General features: G+C 44.6%; 2 protein-coding genes across 2 annotated transcripts in view; both read left to right on the top strand.

Moving 5' to 3' along the window:
* Nucleotides 1-246, top strand: part of DEPDC1 (DEP domain containing 1) — a 31888-nt gene extending 31642 nt beyond the window's left edge. The window contains exon 12 of the mRNA XM_072649811.1: nt 151-246. Coding sequence (XP_072505912.1) covers nt 151-171 — 21 coding nt within the window. The 3' untranslated portion in view covers nt 172-246. The remainder of the gene's footprint in view (nt 1-150) is intronic.
* Nucleotides 168-25570, top strand: RPE65 (retinoid isomerohydrolase RPE65). Its single transcript, XM_072649820.1, has 14 exons — nt 168-256; nt 2863-2945; nt 7343-7493; nt 11759-11866; nt 11972-12113; nt 14236-14383; nt 15313-15394; nt 15620-15752; nt 15850-15989; nt 17641-17770; nt 20085-20199; nt 21313-21407; nt 21512-21623; nt 24732-25570. Exons 1-14 carry the CDS (start codon nt 246-248, stop codon nt 24881-24883), a joined length of 1602 nt encoding a protein of 533 aa, XP_072505921.1. The 5' UTR covers nt 168-245; the 3' UTR covers nt 24884-25570.
* The last annotated feature ends 1093 nt before the right edge of the window (nt 25571-26663 follow it).

Below are 26663 nucleotides of genomic sequence, written 5' to 3'. Positions count from 1 at the left end.
GGTCTCTGGAATATGGTCAAAGCTCTCTGCCATGGGAACAGCTCGAGAGCATTAGGAGGACTTGAGGGGTGAAAGCAGCCTCTGTTCACCCTCTCCCCCCTGCCCCATGAATGGTTGAGGGGTTTTCTACAAAGCTGTACTTCTTTTCAGAAGGACTTAACAGCCACATAAATACTGCAGCCTGAACCTTGGCATCTTCATTGTGCCCCTGCCACCACCTTACTCCATCTACCCATCTGGAAAACATGTCTAGCCGGTAAGTAGCTATGGGAGACTTTATTTTCACCTGTGGAGTGGAAGATGGGGGCTGGGACTTGGGCAGCAGCATTCTTTGGAGGGAGGGAAGCAATGGGCTGCATTTTTCAGGGGTCTTTAGGGAGAGTCTTTTTCCAGTCCTCTCAAGTGGACTTCTTATGGGATTTTGTCGTCAAGGTGCAAGAGCTTATGTGCATCTTAGGACAAGCAAAAATCAAGGAAGCACCTACCCTGCTGGTCAGGGAACATAGCACAGGCCCAGGTGAGGAGGCTGACGGGGACAAGGAGGAGAAGGTTAGTCAGGGTTTTCCATTAAAAATCAACTCCTGAATCTTAGAAGCAGAAGGCACCTTGACTGTGGCTGCTGCTGCCACTGCTGCCATGTCTTTCATTACTTAGATGATGAGAATGAGGATGGTAACAGTGAAAAATCATTGGCTCTTGAGTCAGAGGACCTGAAGTCAAAGTGACTTCTGATGCTGTGTGACCTTGATCAGATCTCTTCGTCTCTGGGCCTGTCCTCAGACTCCTTCCAGTTTTAGGTCTGTGATCCTCATGATAAAAGATGACATAGCTTTGAGATTTACAGACGTTATTTAACTTGATTCTCAAAACAACCCAGTGAAGTAGCTGATACAAATGTATAGAGACAGAGACAGAGACAGGGATAGAGACAGAGATAAAGATGATATGGAGACAGAGCTAGAGAGATATAGAAAGGCAACTAAGTAGGGCAATAGATAGAGCACCAGGCCTGGTGCCAGGAAACCTCAGGCACTTATTAGCTGTGTGACCTTGGGCAAGTCATTGAATTCTGTTTGCCTCAGTTTCCTCATCTGTAAAATGAGCTACAGGAAATGGCAAACCACTCCAGTGTGCTTGCTAAGAAAATCCCAATTGAAATCATGAAGACTTGGACTTGACTGAAGTGACTGATATATATATACACACGCACATACACATATATATGTACATATATACACATATACATGCATGTGTGTATATGTGTGTATAAATATATATTTATGTACAGATATATTTATATATACATATATATGTGTGTGTGTGTATATATATATATATATATATATATATATATATATATATATATATATATATATATATATATATGTATATAGACATACACACAGAGCTGGATGGCAAAATGGATAGAATGTTGGGCCTAGAGTCAGGAAGACCTGAATTCAAATCTTGCTAGCTTTGTGACCTTAGGCAAGACACTTAACTTCTGTCTGTCTCATTTTCCTCACCAGTAAAATGGGTATAATAATAACATCTACCTCTCAGGGTTCGAATGAGGACCAAATGAGGCCATGTTCTTAAAGTTCTGTGCAAACTTTCTATAAATGTTAACTTTTCATTACTATCGCCACTTTACTAATAGGCAACATGGGATGCAGAGGGGGACAGTGACTTGGTGCTCAAAGGAGGGACAGTCTGAGTCATTAAGTACTGGAGCCCAATATAAAAGCAGTTACTCCACCTGCTGACTTCACACTACTAGGAAAGCCTCCACAAGGCAGTCCAGAGACCTGGGGAGAATCTTGTAGTGGAGAGAGCCTTGAACCTGGAGGCAAGAGACCTGATCTCAAGATGCTCTTGTGCCTTTACTGGCTTGGTGACCTTGGGACAAGTCAGTTGACCTCTCAGGTCCTAACAGCATCAGTCTTGAGCAGAAAAGGATCTTGGAGGTTGCCCAGACCAAGGGCGTCAAATATGGGACCAGCATTCAGGCTCGTAATACTCCTGGGGTGACAGAACCAGATTTAAATGTAACTGGAATAATAACAAAATAAATTTACAAAAATACAACCTAGATATTGTTAATTTATGGCTTTCCAAATCAAGATACAACTGCAGGGTCTGTTTGAATCTGACACCACTGATCTAGGCCAACTTTGTGATCTTACAGATGGGGAAACTGAGGCTAAGAGCAGGGCAGTGACTTGCCCAAGATGGCACAGGTAGTAATGGGGAGAGGATGCATCTGTATCTGGGTCCTCTGACTCCAAACCCAATCTTCTTTCCATTAAATGACACTTAGGTGGTATGTCCAACCAGCGCAAGGTCCCCAGCCCCCAAGGATCCTATGGGTGGATGTCAGGGGGTCTGTGAACTTGGATGGGAAAAACAGAACTTTGTTTTCATGAAGCCCTAGTTGACACTGACATTTCCTTTAATTATTTAAAAGTATGATTGTGAGCAGTTCCTAGACTTACCCAGACTAACTGCCCAAGAGGGAACTGTCCTTACTGGTCATCTAGTCCAATCCCCTCATTTGACAGAGGAGGAAACTGAGTCCTAGAGAAGTGAGTTGTTTATTATTGTCACAGCCACATGGAAGAATTTCTAAGATCTTCTCCATTGACAATGAGGAGCATCTCTGTTTTTTCCAGGCAGTTAACCCTAACTCACTCACCTGAACACTGACCATTGTCCTCTTTCCAGGGACTGGAGATAAAACTTTGCCACATGGCACAGGGTGGGCTCCCTCCCTCCTCCCCCCTCCCCCCACAGGTCTGGCTTTTTTCTTTGGTTTTCTTTGGGAAGAAGCATTGTCTTATTCCTGACTCTTCACCATTTCAGATTCGAGCACCCAGCTGCAGGCTACAGGAAGCTTTTTGAAACTGTGGAAGAGCTGTCTTCACCGCTCCCAGCTCATGTCCGAGGTGTGTCCCCCTCCCCTTGCCTTGTCCCCTTCCCCAATGACGGGTGCGTCTCCCAGATGCCAGGGCATGCTGGAAGGAGTAAAGGAATTTGGGCTTTGAAGGAGAAGCACATTGCGCATGGCCTGGCTACTCTTCCTTAGTCTAGCAAAAGAAGAGATCACTTGTCATCCAAGTGATCTCAAAGGGACATCCTAAAGGGATGAACAGAGTCTCTGGGGAAACACTTTCCATTTAGAGGTAGGACCCTGGGGTCACAGATTTAGAGGGAACATAAAGCTCATCCAGAACACACTTATCTTTTTACAAAATAGTAAACTGAGGCCAGGGGAGGTAAAGATCAGTGCTCAATGTCAAGGAAGGTAGTGAAGTGGATAAATACAGATTTTTATCATCATTAAACCCTGAAGAATTTCAAATGTCTATCAGTGGAGCCTGGATGGGAAGGGAGATGAGGTGATGCAGGGCTGTGGTGGCCCTCAGGAGTCCTGGCAGAAGGGGCCTGGTTAGAATCCAGCCTCATACACCGAGCAGCTGAGAGATTCTGTGCCAATCACTTAACTTCTTTAGCCTCAATCTCCTGATGGGTAAAGTGAGCCTGATTGGCACAGTCCATCAGTGCCAGGACTGATGAGAAACTCACGTAAGGTAACAAACGTAAAGCATTGTAAATGTTAGCTGCTAAGGCATCACCATTACTGTATCAGTTCTCATTCTGTGTCTTGGCACTGGTCAAGTCATTCAACTTCCATGGACTTGATCCTCTTTGTATGTGAAATATAAAATGGGAATAAAAATGCCCATTTCCCACAAGTCTAGGAAATGAGTTGGATTTGGAGTCAGAGGAACTAAGTTCCAATCCTGGTTTCTCTGTGGCTGTGGACAAACCCCACAACCTTCCGGGGTCCCTGAATCCTTACCTGGAAAAGAAGGAGGTGGGCTGGGTAGGCGATTTCCTTCCCTCCTGAAATCTGAGAGCCTGTCTAGGGAATCTTGGGGTGTTTGCCCAGCACCACTTTCAGGGGCTGTGCTGGATACCCATTGAGCAGGGTGCTCTGCAAACATTCCATCAGGGCCAGGTCCACAGAGAACTCAGGGCTGTCCTTTACCCATGTGACCCCACAGGAGCCCCAGGTGAAACAAAGACCTGACCTCTTCCCCATCCCACATTTAACTGGAACTAAAGGACATAATCCATGTTTTCAGATTCAATCTGTGAAATTTCATTTCAATTTCAATCTGTGAAAATTACATGAACTTTACCCCCAATCAAAGGGTACCAGCAACAGTGGCTGCCATTAAGACCTGGGGGACCTGGATTCAAATACCATGTTGGCCTCTGGCTCATTAACTCTGTGTGTGACCCTGGGCAATTTATTTCTTTTTTTAAGCATCTTTTTCAAATTATTTTTATTTTTTTAAATAATATTGAATTTTCTCCCCAATTACATGTTAAAACAATTTTAGCATTTTTTTAAGTTTTTAATTCTAAGTTCTATCCCTCTATGGTCTCCTCATTCCCTGAGATGGTAAGCAGACTGATATAGGTTATACATGTGCAATTATGTAAAACACTTCCATATTAGTCATTTTGTACAAGACTCAAAGAAGCTAACAAAGAATAAAAGAAGGAAGGAAGGAAGGAAGGAAGGAAGGAAGGAAGGAAGGAAGGAAGGAAGGAAGGAAGGAAGGAAGGAAGGAAAGAAGGAAGGAAGAAAGGAAGGAAAGAGGTTATTCTGTATTCAGTTGATATCAGTTCTTTCTCTGGAGGCAGATAGCATGTTTCATCATGAGTCCTTTGGGACTGTCTTAGGTCATTTTGTTGCCAAGAATAGTTAAGTCACTCACAGTTCTTCATCATACAAAACTGCTGATACTGTGTACAACATTCTCCTGGTTCTGTTCATTTCACTTTGCATCAGTTCATGTAAGTCTTTCCAGATTTTTCTGAAATAATCCTTCTTGTCATTTCTTATAGCACAATAATAGTCCATCACAATTGCAGACCACAACTTGTTCAGCCATTACCCATTTGATGAGCATCCCCTCAATTTCTAATTCTTAGCCACCACAGAAAGAGCTGCCATGAATATTTTTGTACAATAGATACTTCCCCTCCCCCCTCCCACCACCTTTTTTTAATCTCTTTGGGATATAGACCTAGCAGTCATATTGCTAGATCAAGGGGTATGCCCAGTCAAACTGTATTATAAAGTAATTATCAAAACAATCTGGCACTATCTAAAAAATAGAATGTGGATCAGTGGAACAGATTAGGTACACAATACATTATAGTAAATGGCCACAGTTATCTAGCATGTGACCCAAAGATATAAGCTTTGGGGACAAAAACTCATTATTTGACAAAAACTGCTGGAAAAGCTGAAAAACAGTGTGGCAGAAACTGGGTACAGACCAACATCTAATTGCTGTGTGCCAAGATAAGGTCAAAAAACAGTACAGTTTGAAATCTAATACACTTTCACATTTTTTTCATTGAGTCCCTTGATACTGCTGACCTTTGGTTCTTTCAGATGAACTTTATTATTTTTTTCTAGCTCTATAAAATAGTTTTTTGGTATTTTAATTGGCATGGCATTAAATGAATAGGTTAATTTATGTAAAATGGTCATTTTTATCATATTGGCTTGGCCTACCCCTAAGCAACGAATATTTTTCCAGTTGTTTAGATCCAGCTGTTTAGACTTTATTTGTGTGAAAAAGTATTTTGTAGCTGTGTTCATGTAGTTCCTGGGTTTGTCTTGGCACTGGGCACAATAATTCTGGGCAAGTCATTTAATCTAAATCTCAATTTTCTCAACTGCTCAGTGGCATAGAGCACCTTTTGGCAGGGAGCAGAGCCATGCTTTAAGATCATACTTATTTCTCAGTAGGGAACAATTTGTAAGAAAATAAGTTCATCAATGCAGGCCAGCAGCTGCTCTGAAGATGAAAGCCTTCCAGAGTCACCTGGGTCTCACAACCAGATCTGCCCGAGTATTAGGTCATCGCTATTCTACTGCCCTCTGCCTCTTCAGGAAGGAGAACCTAATGGATGTAGTCACTGCACTTCCCTGATATGGTTAGAGCTGAAATAAGATAAGGCACTTACAGGGTTTTGCAAGATGACGCACTGATAAAAAGGGATCTGGATTTGAATTCCACCCCTGACATTTGCTCCATTGGACAAGACCAAACACATTCCCTAGATCTCAGTTTCCTGTTCTGTCAAATGAGGCACTCAAACCAGACAGCCCTCTGATGTCCTATCCAATTCTGTCTCTCGCCCTGCTTCCCTCCTGTCAAGCAAAGATGGGGGTCTATGCTCCCCTTTGAAACACCCACAGTATCAGAGGTCATAAGCAGATCCACACTCTCCCCACTGCCCTGTACTGCCCCTTGTCTGGAGGGTAGACTCATGCCCTGGCTGAAGGATGCACAGACTGCCCTCTCACTTTGCCCAGACTGCAATAAGAGGGCACCCTGAGTTGCCACTTAAAACATCTCCCCACACTCTATGTTTTTGATCATTTTTATTTTGGAGTCCCACCATCCTCATTTTGAAATTCAAAGTGCCTCCTAAAAGCATATCTCAAGAGCCAAGTGGGATCAGGCTGAGCACATCGGGTTGTCCCGGGTACCTCCTGCCATCTCAGCCACCTCACTTGTTCCTTCTGCCCTTTTATCCATCCCTTTCATCTGTCCCCCATTTGTCTTCCTGGGCACAGAAATTCAGGGCAAGTCAGTGCATATGTGGGCAGTGCTCACCATGTGCCTGAGACCTACTAACGTTGAGGAAGCATTTGCTGATGGTCTGTGCACAAAGTCTGACAAAGAACCCAAGGCATCCACAGCCTGGCTCAGCAGCTCCCAGCTTCTTTCCCTGGCTGTATCATTTTATGAAGCGTGTTCAGGCACTTCCCCATCACTGCTAAGGGAGAGGCTCCCATCAGATGACTTGAGTTCTTCCAGCTTTGGTGTTCTGTAATTCTGAGACTTCAAGGCCACCAGTCCACAGCTGACTCCCACTCAAACACCTTCAGTGTCAGTGAGCCAGCTAAGGGCAAGAAAAGGGTCTGAGCCCACTTCTGTGGGTCCCTCCCAGTACACTGTGTGCCTCTCGCTTAGTGCTAGCAGTAGGCTGTCCATCTTCACTGCTCTACCTTGGCCAGACACCCCCATTCTAGCCCCAGGGGTTCAGCGAATCAATCAGTCCATGATCAATAAGCATTTTTAAGGGCCTACTGTGTGCCAAGCATAGTGCTAAGCTTTGGGGATACAAAAAGAGGGCAAAGACAGTCTGCCCGCAAGGAGCTCACCCTCTTGTCTAAAACGGGGGTTACCAGCTTTGACTTGAGCAGGGATTCAGCAGGGTTTGCTCTTGTCCCCCTTTCTCGTAGGCAGAATCCCGCCATGGCTCACAGGCAGCCTCCTTCGATGTGGGCCTGGTCTGTTTGAAGTTGGAAGTGAGCCGTTTTACCATCTGTTTGATGGCCAAGCCCTTCTGCATAAGTTTGACCTTAAGGAAGGCCGGGTCACGTATCATAGAAGGTAAGTGAGTGTGGAAGGCCAAGATACCAGTCCCAGAGGACCATAGGCAGGTGAGAGGGCTCTAGACTAGAAGGGAGGCCCTGAGTTCAAACACATCCTCAGACACTTACTGGCCAAGTCACCTCACTTCTGCCTAACTCGACTTCCTCAAGGATAAAATATGGGTAATAATAGTGTCTCCCTCATGCAGTTATAGTAAGGATCAAATGAGATAAAATTGTAAAGGCTTAGCACATAGTAGGTGCTATGTAAATGCTCATTCCCTTCCTTTCCCTTCATAGATTTGAAACTTGGACTTTAGAGGCCATAGAATCTGACTTTCTCACTTTACAGATGGGGAAACTGAGACACACAATAGGTCAATGATTTGCCATGGGTTACATGAGTAGTCAAGTGTGTGGATAAGATTTGAACCCATTGCACATCCAGTGCCCCTATCCACTCTGCAGCACTGCTTCTGGACATCTGCAGTTGTCACCATCTCGCTTTGCTTTTCATCTTGAGGCAAGAATGTGCAAACCCCCCTGATCAGGACACACTGAAGGCTGAAATGGGTTCAGGGGGTAGAGGTGATCTCCGAGGATTCCCCCTCTCTCCCTGGATACCTTTCTACTCGGAAAACAGAAACTCAAAGTTTTGGTTTTCTCCTTCAAATTAATTTTTTTCATCACTATGAGTGAGCATTTATACGATACAGAAAGGTTATGAAGTTCTTTGCATTTGTTATTTCATTTGATCCTCACAACATCCCTGGGAGGTAGGTGGATATTATTATCCCCATTTTACAGCTGAAGAAACTGAGGCAGATAGAGGTCAAGTAACTCGCCCAGGGTCACACAGCTAGTAAATGTTTGAGGCCAGATTTCAACTCAGGTCTTTCTGACACCAGGCCCAGCACTCTATCTACTGAGCCATCTAAATCATTCCAAGAGCCTTAGTGGAAAAATGAATGTCCAGTAGTGCCTGGGGCCTGTGGAAAGTGAGGAGGCTGCTGGTCAGCCTCATGAAAGGCCACCTTTACTAAAAAGGCATGCACAGTGAGAGGGATCTTTTCCAAAAACCCCTCAGTCTCATGCTGAGATCCTTGCTCTCCAGCCTGGTACAGTGGAATGGTATTGGCTTTACAGGCAGACAACCTGGGTTCAAGTCTCTGTTCTGATGCCCATGACCAATAAGACTTAACAAGTCACTTAGCTTCCTCCCTTTGTCTGAGTGTCTTCACATCTAAAGAAGAAGGCAATAAGTTAGACAACCTCTCACTCCCTCCTCTGTCTCAGGCCATTTTCTACCATGATCACCCAGATCTATGGCAGCTATCCTTGTGGCACAGGCCAACAGCTCTACAATCTGCTCGATGGGAAGAAGGAACTTTCAGAATAGATCAGTAAGAGAAAGAGGAGGTGTTAGCCTTGGAGTCAGGAAATCATGCCTCAACTCTTACCTTGAGCCAGGCAGGTGACTTCCCAAGCCTCAGTGTCCTTATCTGTAAAATGGGAACTAGACTAGAACACATCAAAATGTAGAGCTTTGTAAATCTGAAGGTGCCATATAACTGCCAGCCAACACCATTGTTATTGCTCACAACTGGCCTGTCTTAGACCCTTAAAAGCCAAGGGACCCAGCACATCACTGGATTAGAATTGTCCTCAGCCTGAGTGGCCTCATCTATAAAATGGTGGCAATGATCACAGCACCTCTGTTGGTGGGTTTTCATCAGGTTGAAATACAACAATTTATTTTAAGTATATCACAAAATATAATATGCCATGTAAATGTGGGCTTTTTATACATGCAAAGCATGGCCCCATTTTGTGGGGTTTCTTTGTTTGTTTGGTCAGGACCTATGATTTCATCTCAACTGTAGGTTATTATCTCAGAGAGTTGTCTAGAGAATTGAGCAGTTAAGTGACTTGACTTGCTCAGGGTCACACAGCCACAGCACCAGATGCTGGACTAGAACCAGGACTTCCTAACTCCAAGGCCAACCTTCTCTAAGCTCTCCCCAATGCAGCCTCTCTCTGTTCACCAAAGAAAAATGATGCAAAAAGATTCAGAACCAAAGCAAAAAGCCTATGTACAGAAAGCAAAAAGAGAACCTGGAAATGTGAGCAACACAGATGGCAAGAAGGTACCTGCAGGCTCTTTCACATCCCCGGGGAAAGCCCCCAAAATAGCTTTTCTCAAAGGAGAAGAATTGGACACTAACTAGGCACTTACGAGAAAGAACAAACAAATCCCTTGGTTTAAAGAGAAGGAAAGTAATGGGGAAAGGTCCCTGACATGCTGCATGAGTTCCTAGTTCTGGAAGGAAAGGAAGGCACAGACAAGGTGCCCAGATGGCCTGGGATCAATGTCCTTGTTCCGTGTCATAGATGAAAGGAGAAGCACAGATGAGACCAGGAGTAGGGAGACATGGAGGTCAGGATGGTCCAGGCTGCCTCTTCCTCCCAGGGGTCTCTAGGTCTGACCCAGGGTTAAAGATTCCAATTCAATTCATTTCAATTCCAATAAGCATCTACAAGCTCCTACTTTGTGTTAGGCATTGTGTTGGACAGGAGGGATACAAGACAGAATTCAAAACAGCCCCTGCCCTCAAGAAGCTTATATTCTGGTGAAGGAAAGCAAGATGTTCATATGTTCTGGGGGCAATCAGGGGTCCCCCCACAACTGCTGCACTGGGTCAAGAATGAAGATATTCCTGCCCTATTGGAGGCATGCCACACATAAGCAGGTGAGCACATACATGATCTTTGAGGAGAGGGACCACTACCAACCAAGGGGATCAGGAAGGACTTCCCATAGGAAACAGCTCATCCTCTGGAATATGAAGAAAGTCATAAATTGTACAAGGTAAAGGAAGAGAAATCACCTTCCAATAATTGGGATCTGCCTGTGCAAATGCCTGGAGGTGGCAGAGTAGGTGTGTTTGTGGGGGGAGGGGTGACAGTCAATAGGAATCATTTGGTTGAATCACGGAATCACATATTGTAAGGCTGGAAATGATCTAGTGCCAGATTCTTCAAAGACTTCAAATGGGAAGGTGAGAAATGAGAGCTTTGTCCTGGAAGCAAGGCAACAAGATACCAGGGAAGGGCCTCCATCCCTGTGGTGGGGTCCGAGTAGGGATGATCTTTGGGCAGATGATAGGGAGGTTGGGCTGAGAGGGAGCCTGGTCAGGAGGCTGATTCAATGCTCCAGGTGCAGACAGGTGAGGGCCTGAGCTAAGGTAGAGGCCATCAGAGCAGAGAGAAGGGACAGACACGAGAGATTCTGTAAAGGGTAGAATCATAGAGACTTAGCAACTGATTGGCTTTGGATGGTGAGACAGAGAGAAGTCGGGCATGAGGCCTGAGTGACTCAGACAGGGACATGCTCCACAGAAAAGGGACTTTGGGAGCTTTTGTCAGAAGATAAGTCCATTTTGGAATTTGTCAAGTTTGAAACTCTTGTGGGACATGCAGTTTGAACAATCATAGTAAAGCCCCCATTTGCATGGCTCTTTTAACATTTGCAAAGCACTTTATACATGTTGTCTCAAGCCTCATAACAACTCTGTGAGAAGTAGGTATGACTGATATCTCCATTTTACAGTTGAGAAAACTGAGGCTAGAAGGGGTTAAGTAACTTGTCTAGGAACCCACAGATAATAAATGACCTTGGTGGGATTTGAACATGGGTCTTTCTGCTTCCAAGTCTTGATCTCTGTCCAATATGCTTCAATAATTATAGTATTTCCAGTGATAAATCTGTCCAGCATGGTGGGCATGACCCTGCCACCAAGGGTGACCTTGGGTAAATCTCTTTACCTCTGTATGCCTCAGCATCCTGATTGGTTAAACAAAGGGACTGGATAAGAGGACCTTCAAAGCCCCTTCCATCTCTAAATCTAGGATTTTATGATACTGCCTGTGTGACCTTGGACAGGTTTGGGCCTCAGTTTCCCATCTGGTCTGCAAGGTCCTGTCCGGTTATAAATCTTGGATCCCCTGGCCTCCATTGACAAAGGGCTGACTCTCTCGGAGGACCACCTTTCCATTCTGACTCAGTGGCCATTGTTAGGGAATGTTCTCTTAAAGAGGAGGTAACATCCATCTTCATGAAGCTCTTTCTTGACTTGTTAGATCTAATTCTAGCTGCTGGTCCTCATGCGTTCTTCTTCTTTCTAACTCAGAGGAGGGTCACCAAGGAGGCCTCTCAGGGCCATGCCAGACCCCCTCACAGCTGTCCATGCATTCCATGAGATATACTTCTTTGTCCTTTGCTAGGTTCATCCGCACAGACGCCTATGTAAGAGCCATGACAGAGAAAAGGATCGTCCTGACGGAATTTGGCACTTGTGCCTTCCCTGATCCCTGCAAAAACATCTTCTCCAGGTGACTGGGACAGTGTGTGCTCCTCTTCTGTTCTTGCTTCCATTCTGTTCTTTCTGGTCCCACTCAGGGAGAGCCACAAGACTCATCTTGTACTTGTATCTGCAGGTTTTTTTCTTACTTTCGAGGAGTGGAGGTCACTGACAATGCCCTTGTTAATGTCTACCCAGTGGGAGAAGATTACTATGCCTGCACTGAGACCAACTTCATAACCAAGATCAATCCAGAGACTCTGGAGACAATTAAGCAGGTAGAATTCAGTACTTTCAGTTAAATTCATTTTTTTTATTTGTTTCTAGATTTTGATTTCCTCTGCATGGACAGCTCCCAGTGGGAAATTCCCTCTGCTCATGGAGATTAGCGCTCATAATGTAGCTTATAGTTTTAGAGAAATGGCTGGGCCACCGAGAGGTTGAAAGAGCTGCCCAAGGCACCTTAGCAAGTATGAATTAGAGACAGAATTTGAATTCAGGTCTTCCTGACTGTAAGACAAGTCTTCTATTTACTATGCAACCATGTTCTAGGGAAAATTGCTAATTCAGTAGCAAATATACAAATCCATTAAAAATGACTTCAAAAGAGGAAAGATTTAATTCTTTACAAGATTGTAAAAAATACAAGACCTATAAGCTTTCTTAAAAATAAGATGGAATTAGGGAATCTCTTCTGGGCTCAGGTGAGACTGTATTCCTTGACAACAGGCTATGCGAACTTCCTGGTTCTAAACTAACAGCTTCACGTTCGGATCTACTCATAGGATTAGAAATGGGGAGACCCTCAGGGGCCAACTAGTTCAACACCCTTATTTTAGAAAAAAAATTTAAGGAAGAGAAAATTTAAGTAACATGCATGAGGTCACACAGGTACCAAGCATCAGAGATTGGATTTGAACCCAAGGTCCACATTTGATTATAGAGCTTAGAACTTAGAATTGAGAATGAGATGACAGGTCTGAAAGTACGAAATGGGTTCAGTCACTGTACTATGCCAGGAAGACAGTCTTAGAAAGATTCCACCAGTAAGGCAAAATTACATATTAAGTAGTAAATGTATGATCCTCACAAAAATCCCATGGTATATGGACAACTTTTCTGTTTTCAATACTTTACTTTCTTGGAAAATACTGCTGGGGCTGCTTTGCTATAAATGAGACCTTCCAACTTTGACCTCCTGGTCAAAGGATTTCTGGGTCCAAGGGTATAACCATGTTGTCAAATTGCTTTTCTAAATGTTTCGGTTGATTCATAGCTCCACCAACTGTGTGCTAGCATTTCTGTCTTTCCACATCGCCTTCAACACTGATGCTTTCCATATATTTTTTTCATATTCCAATTTACTGAATATTAGTTGAATCTCACCTCAAAGGATTTTATTTGTATTTTTTACTATTATTAGTGAATTTGAACAATCTTTCCCATGACTATGAATAGTTTGCCATCCTTCTTTTGAGAACTATTTGTTTACATTCTTTGACCAGTTCTCTACTGAGATATAGCCTTTATCTTATTTATTTGCCACTAATCAGAAGTACTTGATGCTCAGGAGAAAGTTTCCCATTTTAGTTTATTAGTAGTAATGTTCTTCACACAAGAGCTTCAATTTCACGTAATCCAAAAGATCTTCCTGGAGAGATGTCTTCCATACCTTCTCCCCCTAAGCAAGGTTGTGAAAGGAACCTGATTTTAACCCGTTTTCGTGTTTTTATGGTATGACTTTTTATATTCAGATCACACCCATCTTGTCCTTATTGTTGTATATGGTGTTATGTGTCAGTCTAAACTTAATTTCTGCCAAACTGTCTTCCAATTTTTCAACAAGCCCTTGTCAACTGGGGGAATTCTTCCTCAAATACTTTGTCTTCTCAGATTTCTCTTTATTCTGTGTTATTGGGTTCAGTTGTTTCTAAGATAAATTCCTGCTTATCTAGGACCAAAAGAAAACAAGATTATTAATCTAGACAAAGAGGGGCTCAGAGAGGCCATGTGGTCTGCTTTCCTTATTTTGCACATAAGGAAATTGAGACCAAGAGAAATTTAGTTACTTGACCAATGCTACTTGAGTAACACATATCAAAGGAAGGATTTGAACTTAGGTCTCCCAGCTCTAAACATAATGCTCTCTCCACTGTACCATGGGCTGACTTTTGTCAGTACCAAACTGTACTGGACTGACAACTGCCACTTTATAACATAATATAAAGTCTAGATGACTTACTCCCCTGCCATTACACTTTTTCCTCCTTTTCATTATTTCCCTTGAGGTTCTAAGCTTCTTGTTCCTCCAGGTCAGTTTTGTTCCTATCTTGTCAAGTTCCACAAAGTAGAATTTGATTGGCATTGGCTTAGTGACCCATGGCATTTCCTCTCCTGTAGGTCGACCTTTGCAACTATGTCTCAGTCAATGGTGCATCAGCTCACCCCCACATCGAAAATGATGGAACTGTTTATAACATTGGAAACTGCTTTGGAAAGAACTTTTCTCTTGCTTATAATATTGTCCGGATTCCTCCCCTACAAGCAGGTACACCCCCATGCTTGATCCTTCCTTAATTAAACTTGCCCAGGCGGGAGAAATAAGTCAGGGCCACAGGATGATGGGGGCTATTTCTGTTGTTCTGGGCCTGGGTCTGGACATTTTTCAGAATCATGAGACTCCTTCAATTCCCTGGAGGACTCAGTAATTTCACTGGAAATTTGTCTCTTGAATTGAAGTTTCAATTCAATTCTCATTTATTATGGAATAACTAAGTACTGGGAACTGTGTTAGGCACTGGGTTTACAAAGTAAAAAGTAAAATAGCTCCTGTCCTCAAGGAGCTTACATCTACTGCAGCAAGGGAGTTAACACTAGATGATAGATGATGCAGAGTAATTTCAGGAGAGGGAGGTGTTAACTTCCTGGAGAAGTTAACATTACTAGGGGAATTCAGGGAGTCTTCCCAGAGGAGGAGGCACCAGAGCAGGAATCCTATAAGACAGATCTCAGGACCATGGATGCTTCCTGTCCATGGCAGACCATCAGTGCTTAGAGAACAGTGTGTTTGTCGATGGGCTTTGGGAAGGGAGGAATTTAAATGCTGGGTTACCTAGGGAGCCACTGAAGACTTTTGAATAGGATGGAGGAACGGAGGAAATCAGGTTAGATCCATATTTTGGGGATATCAGCTTGGCGATTGTGTGAGAAATGAGCTAGGGAAGAAGACACTGAAGGCAGGGAAACCAACAGAGGAGGTGAGCCCGGCTTCAAGGTAATCTGAGGAGAAAGAAGAAAACAGAAGGGAGGACAGTTGAGAGTAACATCTTAGTAAACAAGGCGTGGCTTCAGCTCAGAATGAACTCAGCAAAGCACAAGCTGAAAATGTACTTTTCTTGCACACATGGTTTTAAGTTCTCAAAATGATTCCTTCACAAGAGATTCTGCAATGGCCTTGTGAAAATGACTTTATTTTAGACAAAGAAGACCCAATAAACAAGTCTGAGGTGATTGTCCAGTTCCCTTGCAGCGATCGACTGAAGCCATCTTACGTACACAGGTAACTCAAGAGCCCCCTCAATATCCCAGAGGAAAAAAGAAACCAGTTTCAGGGTCTTTCTTTCCTTGGATCAAACCTGAATGCAGTATTTCCCTGCAGTCAATGACATTTAAATGTCTATGACTTTGGGAGGCCCTTCCTCTCCAAGTCAACTCAATGAGTGTGATTTCTGCCCATGTGCAGCAGCCCTCCTGCCTCACACACTCCCATCGGGTTTCTCCACAGTTTTGGACTGACTCCGAATTACATAGTTTTTGTGGAAACGCCAGTCAAAATTAACCTGCTCAAGTTCCTCTCCTCCTGGACCCTTTGGGGAGCCAACTACATGGACTGCTTTGAGTCCAATGAAACCATGGGGGTAGGTGCTATCCTCACTCGGCCAAGCACTTTAGGGGAGGGTGTGTGTGTGAGTGTGTGGGAGGGGGCACCTTCTAATACTCTTCCCACTTTCCAAGGTGTGGCTTCATGTGGCTGATAAAAAACGAGGCAAATGCCTCAACAACAAATATAGAACATCCTCCTTTAACCTCTTCCATCACATTAACACGTATGAAGAGGGCAACTTCCTGATCGTGGACCTCTGCTGCTGGAAAGGGTATGGACAGAAAGGTACCAGGGATGGGGGTTAGGGGGTGATAGCTGCCATGCCTGGGCCTCATGTCTGTCCTAGGGGTCCCTGGGAGCATCTAGTTCACTGGAAGCTTGGCATTCTCTCTCTCGAGCTGAAATCTTCTCCTCCACCCCAGGCACTCTCCCTGTGGTCCTGAGCTGGTTGTAAAGTGTATTTTGATAACTATTTTAATATGATTGGTTCATTTTGTAATCCTATGTACTTTATTTCATTTATTTAATAACATTATTCAGAGGAGGGCTCTTTAGGCTTCCCCAGACTTTTACCAAAGAGGTCTAGAACACAAAATGGATTAAGAGCACTTGATTTCACTCAACCCCCTCATGTTACAAATGAGGAAACTAAGGCCCAAAGAGGTTCTGTGTCTGAGGAATACTGTAGGGTCATCAAGCTGGAAGGAACCTGAGTAGTTATTTCATCCAATACTCTCATTTTACAGATCAGAGAACTGAGTTCCAGTAACCACATTCACCTTCCAGTGTAATTTGTTCAAGGAGATAGAACTGTTTTCCTAGAGACATCCCTCAAATGAGTTACATCTGCAGCTTGTACCCTAAAAGCCATGAGTTAGCTAGGTGGAACAGCAAATAGAGAACTGGACACCTGATTTCAAATCCTTCCTCAGATACTGACTTGTTAGGTGACCTCATGGCAATGCACTTAGCTGATCCCAGCCTCAGTTTCTCTTCTCTTAAAAATGTGTATACCTTATAATAGTGTATACCTTATAGGTTGTTGTGAGGATCAGATGAAATAATCCATGTAAAGAATGTTGCAAGCCTTCAAATGCCATGGAATCATCAGCTAGTGTAATTCCTGAAATGGTTTGCTCTCTGTTTTCTTCCATGACAGCTCATTTTGGTGCATGACGGTAAGGGGGAAGGGAGAAGGGCTATGATACAGAAGTAGAGTTCAGACTTGGCAGGGGATTACACACCTGTCATCTGAAAATAAACCTAACTAAATTTGGAGACGTTAGCCACCAGGAGGCTGGCCACCAGAATTGTTTTGGCCACAGCAGCTCATAAAGACTTGAAATTAGGGCTCAGAGGAAATGAAAAGTGGGCTTTCCATGAGGTCCTCATCCCCATGGCCCTAGGCCAGCTCCATATTGCTGAATATGGATCTCCCTCTGCATCGTATAGTCAGAGATCACCTCACTAGGGGTGGGGAACCTGCAGCTTCTAGGTCCTCGGGTGTGGCCTTTTGAGTGAGTTCAGGTTTTACACAACAAATGCTTTTATTAAGGGGATTTGTTCTGTGAAGTTTGGGCTCAGTCAAAGAGCCATACTTGAGGATCTAGAGGGCCACATATGGCCTTCAGGCCACAGGTTCCTCACCCCTGCCTCAGACATTGTCTCTAACTTCAAAAGCAGTCAGGGGGTTCAGTGAGTTGGGAAGACTTGCGCTCCACTGGTGCCCTCGGACTTCCATGCCCAGCCACACACCCCATCTCAGCCTTCATTCTGCTTCTGTGAAAAGGGGATAAAACCAGCACCTGCTTCACAGGGCTAGTGTGAGGCTGGGAAAAGGAGGCCAAGCACTTGGTGACACCCAAAGCACCTTTCACGTGTTGCCTTCTGTTCTGCTCACTCTGGAATTCTTCCCTTGACAGATTTGAGTTCGTTTATAATTACTTGTATTTAGCCAATTTACGGGAGAACTGGGAGGAAGTCAAAAGAAATGCCATCAAGGCTCCCCAGCCCGAAGTGCGGAGATACGTCCTTCCCTTGATCATCAACAAGGTAATTTCTCTGAAGCAGCTCCAAGTGTCTGGTGTGACCACACGTTCACAGCCCTGAAATGGATGGATGGCTTCCCTTCCCCATGGGAGATGGAGGGAGGGGTGATCAGGAACTCCAAGGGCCCAGGCAAAGACACAGTGGCCTGGGAATCCAATACTGCCTCCAAGTCTCATGGCCTGTATCACCTTGGCCAAGTCACTAGACTTAGGACTTATCTACTAAGTGCCCGGCCTTGGAGGACCTTGTTCTTGGCTTTGCTTTTGTTTGATCTTTGTCCTAATAATGGCAAACAGATATCCCATTGGGGAATGGCTTCCTGTCTATTCCAATAGAAGTCTTTTCACTTCTTTCTGGTGTTATATTTGGTGCCAGTCAGCTCCACCCCCTCCTGTTCCTTTTTTGAAGAAAGCGTTCTCAAGGCCAAGGTGCATGGTCTCCAGGGAATCACTCTACAAATGCTTGGCAGCTCTCATTCCTTCCTCCTCAGCTGTATTTGCCATCATCTGTTCTCATCTTTGCATTGTAGTCACCAAGTATTAAAGAAATCACACACCTGTGAATTCACAAAATCAGGAAACAGCCTTGAATTGGGAACAAGGCAGAGGATGTTCAAATTACATTTCCTTTAGGTTCAATCTCCATGAAGTCAGAGTGGGTACAAATAGACTTAGAAAGTACTTGAAACTGAGTTTCCTCAGCACCTTTGTCTCTGATGTAACTCTGATGTAATCCCAATTGTTGAATGAAAAATGATTCCCCAAACTTTCCAATGGCCCCACCAATCTAGATGTAGCTGTAGGGTTAGATACTGCAGGAAAAGAAAATGAAGACAAGGAACCATTTGCTAAGAGGCCACATGGAACAAAGGTGACAGTGTTCCCAGTCTGACTGTAAAATGTCCCTCAAGTGAATTCGAGGGTCTCTACACATACTTGCAAGTTACTGTGTAGATAGGTCATATATGCAACATTTATTGGGCACTTAATAGATTACAAAATATTCTACATGTGTCATCTCATTTGAGCTTCAAACCAGTGCTCTGAGGTGGGAACTTCCTATCTTATCTTCCCCCCTTTTTCCCATGAGCCAGCTGAGGCCCAGGAAAGTACAGTGACAGCTGTGGGTGCAGGGACTTGGGCGCTGGAGCTGGAGTCAGGAAGAGGGGTTCAGATCCTGCTGGAGACACTCACTGACTAGGAGAATTCAGGGTCTCCACTGTAAAATGAGGGGATTGGGCTTGGCCTCTGAGGCCCTCTCTAGCTTTAAATCTTGCTTCTAGGATGATATGACATGTCCCTGGTCAGACAGGTAAGGAATGTCAGAGACAGGATTTAAACCCAGGTCTTCTTACCTCCAAACCCAGCACCTTAGTCTTCTATCTCTGTCTCTCTCCCCACATAAAAACATTTCATGTATTAATGTATCGATACATGTATACATATATAGCTATGCATATGTATATGGACCTACATATGTATACATATAATATAAATATATATACAAAATTTTAGTTCTCTCAAATGTATTCTGTATTATATATATGGATAAAGTATTATATGGAGATATATGGATATAGTACCCAAGAAAACCCTTATGGAAACTCCTGTTATAATAGGACCTCTCTCCAGCATCCTGGACTTTGAGGCAGCTAAGTGGCTGAACACAGTGTTGACCATGGAATCAGAAAGACCTGAGTTTGAAATCTGCCTCAGACACTTAGTGACTATGTGACTCTGCACAAGTCACTTTAGCTTTGTCTGCCTCAGTTTCCTCATCTGCAAAATAGGAGTCATAACTACCTCACAACAGGATTGTTGGGAGGATCCAATTAGCTAACATTTGTGCAATGCTTCACAAACTTTAACGTACTTGGATAAATGCTCACTCTTGTTTTGAGACCACTTAGTCCAGCCTCACCATCTTCCCTTCTCATGCCTCCCATTCCTTCCTCCACCGTGCCTTAGGCAAATGCTTCCTGGTAGAATAGAAAGATCACTACACTTGAAAATGAGCGTCCCTGGGTTCCAGTCCTTCCCTGGGCCCTCCCTAGATCTGTAACCATGGACAGGTCACTTAATATCTCAGAGCCCTAATTTCCTCATCAGTAAAATGGGGATAATAAGATACATGTTCCTTTCTGCCTCTCAGAGCTGTTGTGAGGGTACCACTTAGCAAACCTTAGGAATGAATGTTATTGTCATAGTCTGGGCATGTCTGTATAAGGTCATAATGGCATAAGGAGGCAAAGAGCCTAGTCCAGACCCACCCCACCATTTTGCTTTCCTTCTCTCAGTGACTTTTGTCTTTCTCCTAGGCTGATACGGGCAAGAATTTGGTCAGTCTGCCCAATACCACAGCTGCCGCCATTCTCTGCAGTGACGAGACCATCTGGCTGGAACCCGAGGTCCTCTTCTCTGGGCCCCGCCAAGGTGAGGAGATGACTTCTGCAGGAGACACCTGGGAGATCTATCTCCATGAACATTTAACTCCACAAACACTCTGTGCCTTGGCACTGCCAGATTTGAGAATTCAAAGACAAAAGGGAGACCTTCCCTGCACTCAGATGACTTTTGATCTCCTGGTCACTTCCTTGAAATGTGTCCGGCTTGTTTAAACCTCATTCAAATCAAGTCTTGGCCATTTGTCAACTACTGGACTTTGGCTAAGCCTTGTCATGCCTCCAGCCCCTCAGTTTCATCTGGAAAATTAGCATCACACTAGAACTCCATCGTGAAGAAGTTGCCTTAGAAATGTGAGTCACTGTTGGACAGTCCTAGAAAGATGGGCCTCAGAAGACATTTGGTGCAAACTCCTCATTTTCCAAATGAAAAACCAAAAAAAATCAGTCTCAGCTCACACAAGTAACAAGCTTTAAGCCCAGGGTTTGACCCCAATCAGGGCTCCTTCTACAGGACCACTCATACATTTGGCTTTTACTTGTCTAAAAAGAGTTATAGATCTGGAATGAGATCACCTGAGTTTAAATCTCAGCTCTGTCCTTGACTCCCTTGGGCAGGTCATTTCACCTCTATGGGCTTCATTTCCCCATCTACAAAATGAGGGGGTTGGAATCACCATCATCATTGTTGACATAGGGGAATAATTTTATATGTGGCACTTTCTTGGACTTGTTCCCCTGTCCCCAAAGTCTTAAGTAATTGGAATTTTCTCAGCCCTCTTTGTTTAAATGGTTACTTTATTTACTGGATGAAACCGTCCTGGGAAAAGATTGGAAAATTACAATTCTAAATTTATTTGAGAATCCTCGTTTGGTTTCCCCTTTTGTTCTGAAGCCCAATTTCTGCACAGAATTCAACTTCACAGGCATATCTGGGGCCATTTCCAAAGCCAGCTGCTCCCCAAGTACCAGCACCCTCACACTTTCTAGGAGCATTCCATTAGAATGGAATCTCCTCAAGGTCAGAGACTGGCTAACTTTCCTCTCTGTGTATCCCCACTTTATAGTACAGTGCTTGGCACATAGTGAGTGATATAAAAATGGCCTTTCATTATTTTCACTCATTCTTGTGCTTTTTTTTCAGCTTTTGAGTTTCCCCAAATCAATTACCAGAAGTACAGTGGGAAGCCCTACATGTATGCATATGGACTCGGACTGAACCATTTTGTTCCAGACAGGGTAATCGGTGGTGCTAACACTGGGGAAGCTGGCAGACAGTTCTGTTATTCAAGGAAAGTCACCCTTGTTCATGGGCTTGATTCTCATCTTCTCTGATTGTGCAGCTCTGTAAACTGAATGTCAAAACGAAAGAAATGTGGCTGTGGCAAGAGCCAGACTCCTATCCATCTGAGCCCATCTTTGTGTCCCACCCAGATGCCCGGGAAGAAGATGACGGTAATGAAGACAAGAACATCCCTGGATGTTCTGCCCTTCCTCTAATCTCCTTTGCACCTCAATAGTTGAGGGAGCCAGTCACTCTTTCCTTTCTAGTCAGAATAGTTCTTACCATTGCAGGCACAAGGGTGGTTTTCTAGTTGGAGGAAAGGTCCATTTTAGGAAGGACATCGAAGAATGGGTGAGCAGCCAGAGGAGGACAGCTAGGATGGAAGGGACCTTGAAGCTGCACCACTGACAGCCTCAACAGAGATGTAGCCTAGAGAATAGAAGGTTTAGGGGGAGTGTCATGGCTACTGTAAAGCAGTAGGACTAGGCTGAGGGGGCATGACCCTCAGAGGCAAAGCTAGACTCAATGGGTTGGTACTGCAGACAACAGGAAGAGAATAGGGGGCAGCGAGAGGGTGTCCCTGGGGAAGCCTCTGCCCTTCTCAGTGTTACCATCTGTATGGGGATGATAATGGCAGCCCCTCCCTCTTGGCAAAGCTCAAGGTGCCATCTAGCTAGAAGTGATTGGGATGAGGATGATAATGACTGTTCAATCTTGATGATCCCCAGAGAAAGGGGAAACATATCTCACTTTTGAACTCCTGATTATTAGGAAGTCTTAGGTGGTGATGCCTCTTGTTATAAAAGGATGACCTAGTCCTAACTTGTACATAAGCTACTAAGAGATGCAGTGGATAGAGCACTGGGCTGGGAATCAGGAAAACTCAGCTTCCTGAGTTCAAATCTGACCTCTGACACTTACTGTCTGTGTGACCCTGGTCAAGTCACTTCACCCTGTTTGCCTCAATTTCCTCATCTGTAAAAAAAATGAACTGGAGAAGGAAACGACAAAGCACTCCACTGTCTTTGCCAAGACACCCCAAATTAAGGACTCACAAAAGTTGGACATGACTGAAATGACTCAACAAAACCAGGTTGCACATAGGCTTCATATTCAGGCCTGGGTTTGACTAAATTGTCTTTGAGGTCTGTGATTCCATTCATCAAAACCAAACCAAACTGCCCATGTCAAGTGAGAGCCCCTCTTATCTGACAGATGACCATTGGCCTCCCTGCCAACTAAAATCTCCCCTTCTCTGGGAAGTCTCCCCCTACCCCTCTCAATGCCAGTGTCTTCCCTCTGTTAGGTATTGTTTAGTTACCCTGAGCATAACTTGCTTTGTATATTTGTATGCGTGTTGTCTCCTCATTTGATGGAAAGCTCCTTGAAGGCAGGACCTGGCTTTAGCCTCTTTTTGCATCTCCATGCTTCGCACAGTGCCTAGTACATAGTAGGTGCTTCATAAATAGTCATTGATTTATTGTTGAGATGAGTGAGACCAGCAAAGTCCAGCCCTTCGATGGAGGTAGTTCAGGAACAAGGAACAGAACCCAGACTCCAGTCCCAGATGAGCGCTCATTTGGCTCTCCTAGTCCAAGGGCACATGTGAGAGTGGAAAGCAAAGCCTAGCAGGGAAACCCCAAGGAGAAACGTGCTTGGGGACATACTCCAGGACTAAGTTGGGAAGACAAATATCCATTCCTTCATTCACAAGCATTTGTCAAACACTTTCTTGTGGCCAGAATTCATAAGGCACTTTGCAAAATGCCATGCAGATATTCTTATGTCCTTGGCTCCTCATAATGCTCTGTAGGGTTGGGGATACAAACCTTATGTCCATTTCCCAGATGAGGTGACATTCACAACAGCTGTTTTCTCCAGTGCTTTGGTGCTGGCCAAGACTGTCTATGATGCGGTCTGTGGTCTCTTATTTTTCTTAACAAAAGAATGAGATGAAGTCAGAAGGTTAAAACGATAAGAGCAGCTCAGACCACAAACATCCACCCAAAGGAGCAGCAGCTTACTGCAGTCTGGTTGGGCCCATTCTATGGCTTGGCAGAGGTCCTCCCATGCCCACTATATGAGCAGAGACTCCAGCAGCCTCAATACTTTGCCCACTGCTCCTCATTCCCTTGGGCTCTCAGCAGGAGATGAATTTCAGTGCTGATGGACATTTCCCACTTCTCCACATTTGTGCAAACTCTGCCCCACACTGGGGCTCTGGTGATTCTCAAAGGCCCTTGACCAAATCATGGAGGAAAAGCGATCAGTGACCACAAGGGAAGGAGCTATACAAAACAAGACCTCAGGGCCTCAAGCCACAGCCCAGTTCCACCATTCTAGCATGCTCTGGAGTCCTTTGTTACCCAGATCCATGGACCATAGCAGTGGGAATCCATAGAAGTAGTCATGGACCCTACTAGACCACAAGGCACAGAGCCCTGGGCCTGGAATCAGGAAGACATGAGTTCAAATTCAGCCTCAGTCACTTAATTTCTGCCTCAGTTTCCTTACCTGTAAAGTGAACATAATCATAGCACCCACCTTCTGGGATCAAATGAGATAATTATTAAAAAATTGCACATACTATACAAATGTTCATTATTAATGTTTATTATCATTATTATTCAAACCCTACTGTAGCAACTTACTAGCCTCATGAGCATGGGCAAGTCATTTTCCTCATCTGTAAAATGGGGTTAATAAAAACACATTTTACCAGCAAATTTTAAGGATCAGAAGAGATAATGTAGGTAAAGAATAATAATAGCTAGTGCCCTGAAATGTGCAAAGTGTTTTACAAATATTACTTCATTGGATCTGCACAACCCTGGGAGATAGGCACTATGATCTCCATTTTACAGTTGAGGAAATTGAGGCAATCCGAGGTGAAGTGATTTGTCCAGGTTCACACAGGTAACACGTATCTGGGGCTGGATTTGAACTAAGGTCTTCCTGACTCCAGGCCTGGCTGTCACTTGTGATTAGGTCCCTCCTAGTTGAGAAAATTCTCTTCCTCAGAGTAAATCAGCACCTTCTCTGTATCTTATAAGCTCAGACCGTTGCCTAGAGCACTGAGAGGCAATCAGGGTCGCATGAATGGTCAGCTTGGGAGTGGGGCGTGGGAGGTGCCTGCACACAGTCACCAGGTGTCAGAAACAGGACTGAACCAGGGTCTTCCTGATTCCGCAGCTCCCCCTCAATTTAGGCAGAGAGTGATCATGATCTGTAAGCCTAGCCCTAACTGACTCTCTCTGCTGTTTGCCTCTGATTTCCAGGAGTGGTTCTGAGTATAGTGGTGAGCCCTGGGGTGGGGCAGAAGCCTGCTTACCTCCTGGTCCTCAATGCCAAGGACATGACTGAAGTTGCGAGGGCCGAAGTGGAAATCAACATCCCTGTCACCTTCCATGGGCTGTTCAAAAATTCCTGACCCTGGGTCATTCTTCACCACCATCAAGACCCCCAGCAACCCAACCTAGTCATCCCCATGGGCCTAGCACAATGACCCAACCTAGTGGTCCCCATGGGCCAGAGCCATCCTCCTTCTGCTCCCCAGTCCTGCCCAGCTGAGCTGAGGGTACCTGACCTGGTCCTCACCACAAGTTCCCATAATGGCCCAAAGCTTCCCAGATAATGTCTAGGGTCTTATACTATGTTGGGTACTTTACTGCCCTCAAAAAAGACCACCCTGGGGATCCCAGAAAAGATCCCCTTGGACAGACTATATTGGACACACTTAGATGGTGTGAGTGTGGACATCATTAAAATGATTCCAGGTACAAAAGTGTGCATTCAGCAAATCTCTGTATTCACTCTTCTTTCTGTTGGCCTGAGATCCACATTCCGGGGTCCATGATTTCTGTGTAGTTTTGATGATGAGCACTAGATCCCTAGTGGGGGAGATCAGTGTGATATGGTGAGGAGGGCTCAGGATTTTAAGTCTCAGGTCTTGGATTCAAATCCTTCCTCTGCCACTGTCACATTGTGACTGAGCAAGTCACACTCTGCTTTCGGCCTCCATTTCCATGTTTGTAAATATGAAGGGATTAAATGAGCATCTTAGTCTCTTCCTTCTCTGATCTGTGACTATGAGGGCTGATCATACATAGATTCATTCTGGCTAAGAGATAGCATGGGGCAGTGGAAAGAGCTTGAGTCTGAATGATGGAAGCAAGAAACATTGATTAAATGCTTTCTGTGTGTCAAATGCTTGGGATGTAACCAGAAGTGTGAGACAGGCTCTTCTCCCAAGGAGCTCCCACTGGAAATGCAGGAGACTCACCCAAGGGAGTGTCCAGCTGCAGAGTGGGAGGCAGCAGTTGGAGGTCAAGGGGTCCAGTAACAGGAAGGATGCCAAGGCACAGATGTCCTTCAGGTGCACCTATAGGGTTGATGGTAAGGCCCAGGAGACCATAGGACATGAATACCAGAGGACTGTGGCAAGGAGATAATGAGGCCATGAGCTCCCCTGGTATCTCATTGAAATGGACAGAGAAACATTCATTTCTATAACCTAGCAGTTAAAAAAGCCTTCTCTGGCCTGGCAACAGGGGTACCATCTGAGGAGGCCTCTATTCCAAAGTACCACCACCACTGCTATCTTGAAGAGGAGTTAAAGCCTCTGTGTTCAAATTGCAGGTCCCACTGACCACCAGAGTAACCAAGGTCAATCCATTCCCTTCTCAGGATGTCAGCTTCTTCCTCTATATAACTGGGGGTTGGACTAGGCAGCCTATAAGCTTCCTTCTAGTTCCAAATCTAGAACTTGTATTCATATGACCTTTGTGACCCAGGGCAGGCGAGTTTACCTCAGATAGCACTTGGCTGCTCAGGTTTCTCACATGTCCAACAAGAGAGCTGAGTTCAGCGACACTTCCAGTCCCTTCCAGTCCTCAGTTTGTGGCCTTAAGTGTCATTTCAGGGTTCAATTTGCAGGTTGAGCCCAAAGCTCTGGGGCTCACTCTCCCATCTCATTTGAGTTAATTCATTGGGTCCCCAAACTATGGCTCTTACTTCTCCCCTCAAGGTCCTAGGGATGACCCAGAGGGCTGGGGGAAGTGTCTGACACCACTGACACCTGGTAGTCTCCCCATATCAATCACCAGTTAATACCTCCCCAGTATAATCAATTAGATTCTATAAAGGAATAAAGTTACCGAGTAGGCCAAGCCAAAAGTAACAACAACAACCTCCCGGGACAACAGAGCCTC

The sequence above is a fragment of the Notamacropus eugenii genome, chromosome 2 (genome assembly GCF_028372415.1).
Source record: "Notamacropus eugenii isolate mMacEug1 chromosome 2, mMacEug1.pri_v2, whole genome shotgun sequence".
Lineage (NCBI taxonomy): Eukaryota > Metazoa > Chordata > Mammalia > Diprotodontia > Macropodidae > Notamacropus > Notamacropus eugenii.
The sequence above is the reverse complement of the archived record's forward strand: the minus strand, read 5'-3'. Positions and strand labels throughout refer to the sequence as shown.

What these genes read in the sequence shown, in the direction of transcription:
- RPE65 (XM_072649820.1), top strand. An exon ending in TGCAAAAACATCTTCTCCAG is followed by an intron (nt 11,867 to 11,971) that starts GTGACTGGGACA and finishes TTGTATCTGCAG; the next exon opens with GTTTTTTTCTTACTTTCGAG. An exon ending in GATTCCTCCCCTACAAGCAG is followed by an intron (nt 14,384 to 15,312) that starts GTACACCCCCAT and finishes ACTTTATTTTAG; the next exon opens with ACAAAGAAGACCCAATAAAC.